Consider the following 6,000-nt stretch of genomic DNA (forward strand, 5'->3'; position numbering starts at 1 on the left):
TGCTGAGCTGAAGTGACATTAAATCTCACAGTTACAGCTCTGTTCACTCATGTTATGCAGCCAGACAGGACGCTGCCTAAACCGCCTTGCTGGAAATAAGAGAAATAATTAAAATGACTGAAACATTTTTCAAGGAAAAATCCTGGGCCAGATCCCCAGCAGGTGTAAATCAGCAACGCTCCACAGGAGCCCACGGAGTTCCAATGATGGACATGGGCTGAGAACCAAGCTCCCTGATTGCCTATCTTACACTAAGGAGCACAAAGGCCGTAGAAGGGCGTAGCACCCACATCAACACCAGACTTTCAAATCAATCTCTGCTCTCAGCTAGGGCCCCAAAGAAAAGACCAGTTTTTTGAGGCCACGTTGGGTTCAAAGCACTTGCCTTGTGGGTCATAGAGTCATCTACTTCCATTCAAGGTGGAGAAGCTCCCTGAAGGTGCTGGTCCTCAACCCTGAATCCCCTGTTGAGCTCAGGAGGTGTTTTGGCTGTGCAAAGAATGCCGGGTGAGACCCTAGGCTGTTATCCGTCCCCCTGCCAGTGCAGGGTTATTTTAGATAAAAAAAAATGAGAAGTGTCTGTGTGAAACTGAAGCAAATGTGTCTTGTGTGGCTCCAAACTGCAGCCTTTCTTCTCTCTCAGTGCTATATTGACGGTCCCTATGGGACACCTACGCGAAGGATCTTCACTTCGGAACATGCTGTGCTGGTAGGCGCTGGGATCGGCGTTACTCCCTTTGCCTCTATCTTGCAAAGCATCATGTACAGGTTGGCATTGTACCTTTTTAAGGCTTTGTAAGTAGAATAAATACTAACCTGTGGAGGCGGAATTCTTCTTCCATTGCCAAATAAAAGCCACACCGTGGTTTCAAGATTCATGTTATGTGTTACGTTCAGGGTCAGTTCTTTTCTATCTGATCTAGACCTCATCACCATATTAGCTGGAGACTATTCCTGGTTCTCCCACTGGACTGCTGGGTGACCTTTTACAAGTCACCTCTGCCTCTGTGCTTCAGTTTACCCATCTGTAAAATGAGGATAATGATCTGATGGCCTTTGGAAAGCGCTTTGAGATCTGTGGGCGAACAGTGCTATGTAAGAGGTAGGTATTGTTAGCTGAGAGGTTTATTATCATTGAATGGATTTTAACCTCACAAGGGCCCTGCTGAGGTAGGGAACTGCTATTATCTCCATTTTACAGATGGGAACTGAGGCCCAGCATAGATCAAGTGACTCACCTGAGGTCAGACACAAAGTTTGTGGCTGAGCCAGTCCAGTAGCCTCTCCACTAGATCATCCTTTCTCCCTGACATTGAGGACTTCGTCCTTACAGGTGGGTGAAAAGATGTTCCTAAAACCAAACTCATCCTTCCAAATGGACAGACACTACACTGAAGACTGACACCCGAACAGAAAGTTTGCAAAGAAGCCGGATAAGGGTATTTTCTAGAGCTGGTCAAAAAAGGTGAACACTAGAAAAAACTTGTTGAAAATGTTGAATTTTGGAAAAACATGGCTCAGCTCTAATGACTTTCTCACGAGAGTTTTCACTACTGAGAGCAAGGGGCGGGGAGGTGCTAAAGAGCTGGCATGACCGTGCTTGTTACCACATGTGGGTTCTGTTGCATTCTTCTAGGTATCGCATGAGAAAACAAAATGATCCCCACTGTGGCTATTCATGGTCTGAGAGCCTCAAGGATGACGAAATGAAGCTTAGGAAGGTGAGCTCCTACTTATAGGGATAACTCAAAGCTTCCCAGCGACGACCTGACTGCTGGTAGTAAATATTTGCGGGAAATCTTGTGAGCTGCTCTCTGCAGTTTGCTCCTGGGCAGAGCAACTTCCCGGACCGGGGCCCAACGTTGTGTTGTCCGAGGGTCTGCTGGCTTACCGACTTCTAACCACTGCTCCAACTTTTAAATGCAATAATAGCTGCGTTTTGCTGCAGAAACTGTATCTCAGGGCTTGTCTACAGTAGAAGTGCTGCATCAGTGCAGCTGTAGCAGGTCTGGTGAAGATGCTCTAGGCCGATGGGCGAGAGCTCTCCCGTCAGCATAATAAATCCACCTCCGCGAGAGATGGTAGCTGTGCCATAGCACTGTCCATATTGGCACTTAGGTCAGTGCAACTTACGTTGCTCGGGCGTGGTGGCTTATTCACACCCCTGAGTGATGTAAGTTTACACCAGAGTTAGTGGTAGTGTAGACCTGGCCTCAGGCTGAGACTTATAATGCCCCGTTTAAGTCAAGAGGGGCTAATGTACCGTTGGATGCACTGCAGTTGATTATGATAGGGATGCCAACGGACTCATAATGAAACCATTGGCGCCTATGTTGTAACTGTAACAATAATGTAAGAGGTATAAACCATCCAATCATTTATAGGGTTTGGGTCCTTCAATGCACCTCTGCTAAGAGGTCTCCAGACCCTTGTCCTCCACTCAGAGACATCCTTACTAAATAATAAATGCACAAACACCACTGCCCTAGAGCTATGTTCACGGCATACAGACAGAGGCATTAGATAGAAACATAAAATATTTTTTCTGGAAGATTTCAATGTAACACAACTTTATTTCTTAGAATCCAGAGCAGAGGGAAACAAAGCAAGCTGCTCCCTAAGGCAGAGAGGACAATTTCCCCCACCTTGCTCTAGGCTGGTTGTTTGCAGACTGACTGACTGCTCCCAGATTGCATGTTTCCCTATAGAGCCCTCGTGCCTGCAAGCAGAACCAGGGAACCCCCTGAAAATTAAAAGTGATAGTTTTACAATTTTAATACACGTTTGAATACACCACTCTCCCAGGCAATGGGTCCGACCTCAGCTGGCATAAGTTGGCATAGCCCCATTGGAGTAAGTGAAGCCACATTGGTTTGCTCAGGCTGAACTGACCCAGTCTGTGGGACTCCAGAGCTGCCTGCTAACCATCCTGCTCCTTCACCAGTTCCCATGGTGATGAACATGGTATAAAGGCCCAGACAGACACAGAATTAGAACCTGGCTCTGTCCCACAACTGTCTGTCCCTTGTCTAATGTGACCAAGAGCCGCTGGGGACTGGGGCCTTGTCGCTTTGCCAGTCTGCAAAGAGCCGCGCTGGGGGCTTTAAAAGGCACAAACACCAACAAGTCAACTGATTCGTAGTTTGGTATGTAAATGTGTGGCTCACTAGCACCAAAGCAAAGATCGTGCTTTCAGGTTGACTTCATCTGGATCAACCGAGACCAGAAGTCCTTTGAGTGGTTTGTCAGCCTGCTCACAAAGCTGGAAATGGACCAGGCTGATGAGGAACCGGAAGGTAAGTGGAAGCTAGGCGGCTCTGCTAGTGAATCCCTCCCTCCCCCATTCCAGTGGGCATGTAGGAATACTATTGACCTCAGCCTCCATGGCACATGCCCCCCAGCAGAGTGCAAGTGTCTTTAGTAACACAGTAGATGTTGCATTGTCCCTATTGTCATGTCTGCAAATACAGGAAAAGAGGCAGCCGGGAGGGGATTTGTGAGCTGCAACCATTGTGTCCCAATCTTGGCTCCATCAAAGCTCACTGAGGCTACACTCCACAGGCTCTTGGCAGGTCCTTTCAAGGGGGGCACTCCTGGGCCAGACTTAAGTGTGACCCAGGTACCCTTGGTCTGACTACCACCACTACACTCCTTCCCCTGCTTGGACTGCCATGCTCCTGGCAGGAGAACTCTGTGCGAATGGTTGGGTGGGAAGCCTCAGCTGCCTTGGGCACTGGCACCAGATAACCCTGCTTTGCTACTTCGTGGTACTAGCTGCTGCTGCTCTTCTGATAACATGTCCCGACCACATACAGTCCCCACTTCCAGAGGCAGCATCTTCTCTCCACGAGCGAGACAAGGCAGATACAGTCGGGGTCTATGGATTGGCGGGAGACTCTCCTACCTAGGGGAAGTGGCCTAGAACATCAGGCCGGGGTACATACCAAAAGAGAGTCTGTCTGGTTGAAGTGACATGTTGTTCCGCCTATTTTCCCAGGGACAGGTGTTCTGCTAGCTGAGGTTTTGGTGGCAATGTGTTTTGAGCCAGCCTCGGTCAGTAATTCTGCACTAACAAACTGAACTCCAGATGCTCAGCTGTCACTTTGCTTTTCCCTTAAATGCACAGGCCGTTTTCTAGAGATGCACCTGTACATGACTTCAGCGCTCAGTAAGAACGATATGAAGGCTATTGGTCTGCAGATGGCTTTAGATCTGCTGGCGAAGAAGGAAAAGAAAGACTCTATCACAGGACTGAGGACCAGAACCCAACCAGGCCGCCCTGACTGGAGCAAGGTAACGATCCTTGAAACCCAATTAACAAACTGCGTCCGCCTGCTTCACTGTTGGGGAGGCACCCGAGCCGGGTAATGCTGGAGTAACTCCAGAGTAGTCAGTGGGGTGTGTGTATTTACAACGGTGTCAGTGAGCTCAGTCTGGTGCTCCAGGCCCAGTCTCTGCCTCCTCAACCAGGCAGGTTCCTGTTAGAGTCAACGGGAGCTTGGCTTGAGTTCGGAGCTCAAAGCGATGCCTGAGGAGTGAGGTTTCTGGTGGCTCTGCAAGTGGGAACTCTATGGGAGTTCTTTGATTGCTGCTTCAAGTTTCATGTCTACTGTTTAAGACTTCGTTACATCGTCCCCTTATCCATGCCCAGGAAACAAGCCACCCTCCCTCATAATTGTTAACGGCCACCCATGAAAAGAACCTCCCTAGGTGGTGCTTTGGTGTGCCACCTGCTTAGCTTTGTGGTGAAAGAGAGCTAGTGAACCAAGGGCATGTTAATGGTGTTCACGCGCGATGTTAAAACAGACCTCGTTCTTTTCTTCTCCTCCCTGCTTTCGTTTCATGTCAGGTGTTCCACAGGATGGCAGAGGAAAATAAAGGGAAAGTCCAAGTCTTCTTCTGCGGGTCTCCGGCTCTTGCCAAGGTAGTCAAGGCTCACTGCGAACACTTCAACTTCAGATTTTTCAAAGAAAATTTTTAATGATCTCTTTCTGTCCATCGCTGCCTTTCTCCGCAGCCCGGAGGGCTGTGTTTAGAATCCACTTCCTGCAGGTGATTTAAAGCGTAGCTTAGGTGTTTGCTTCTGTAATTGCGGGCGCATGCATCATACTTACAAGAGAGCTTTCTTTACCTTCCTCTCTGATTGTATGTGTGGGAATGTACTGTGTTTGCCCAAAGCATGGTCTAAACATGCCCCATAAATAAAGCATGCTTGTGTTCAGCTGAACCTGGTGTCTAGCACCTCCAGCTGAGTCCCAGTAGGAGCACAAATAACCACTTTGGCTTCTCTTTTGTGCATGGTGTGCAACTGGGGTAGGATGCTCCCGTCATGAAGAATAAAGCTCCCATTTTGGGGAGGAAATGTGGAAACTTTAAGGGGAGGGTGGGGCAGCACCAGTTCTAGGAGTTTACTGCCCCTTGGTAGCTATGGACAGACCTTCATAAAGGACCAGGGACATAGGAGTTGCCAGAGTGGATCAGCTCAGTTCTCCATCCAGTCTGATATCCCACCTCAGGCAGTGGCCAGTGCCAGATGCTTCAGAGGAAGGTGCAAGAAACCCCCAAGGGAGTAATTATGGAGTAACCTGCTCGCAGGGTAAGTGTCGTCCTGACTTCTGTCACTTAAAAGTTAGGCTGTACCCAGATGCTTGAGAGTGTGTGCCCCTTCCAAACTAGTACCTGGGGGGTTAAAGCGGGATATTTTTATTTAACTCAGGCTCAGAGTCTGGCTCTGTGGAATCAAAATATTTACCAGCACCTGAAGTTCCGTAAAGCAACCTAGTGAGATTGTCGGCTTACAGCAGAGATGGGGCAAGCCATAAAATACACATCCAGAGTCCAAGTGCCCCAGTTTGAGGATTTTCAGTGCCAGGGTTTTGATTCAGCCTGGGAACAAAATTCAGATCTTTATCAGGGTTTGGCTTCTGAGCCCATCCAAAGGTCAGGGGAGCTTGGGGTCCAGGGCTCGAGCCTATCTCTAAATACTATCAGTTGGCTGAT

General features: G+C 48.6%; 1 protein-coding gene across 1 annotated transcript in view; it reads left to right on the plus strand.

Annotated features, from left to right (window-relative positions):
* Positions 1 to 5,798, plus strand: part of NOX5 (NADPH oxidase 5) — a 33,679-nt gene extending 27,881 nt beyond the window's left edge. Inside the window, exons 13-17 of the mRNA XM_074966625.1 lie at positions 644 to 768; positions 1,637 to 1,721; positions 3,197 to 3,296; positions 4,127 to 4,293; positions 4,850 to 5,798. Coding sequence (XP_074822726.1) covers positions 644 to 768; positions 1,637 to 1,721; positions 3,197 to 3,296; positions 4,127 to 4,293; positions 4,850 to 4,981 — 609 coding nt within the window. The 3' untranslated portion in view covers positions 4,982 to 5,798. The remainder of the gene's footprint in view (positions 1 to 643; positions 769 to 1,636; positions 1,722 to 3,196; positions 3,297 to 4,126; positions 4,294 to 4,849) is intronic.
* Positions 5,799 to 6,000: the final 202 nt, after the last annotated feature.

Source organism: Natator depressus, chromosome 10, assembly GCF_965152275.1.
Source record: "Natator depressus isolate rNatDep1 chromosome 10, rNatDep2.hap1, whole genome shotgun sequence".
NCBI lineage: Eukaryota > Metazoa > Chordata > Testudines > Cheloniidae > Natator > Natator depressus.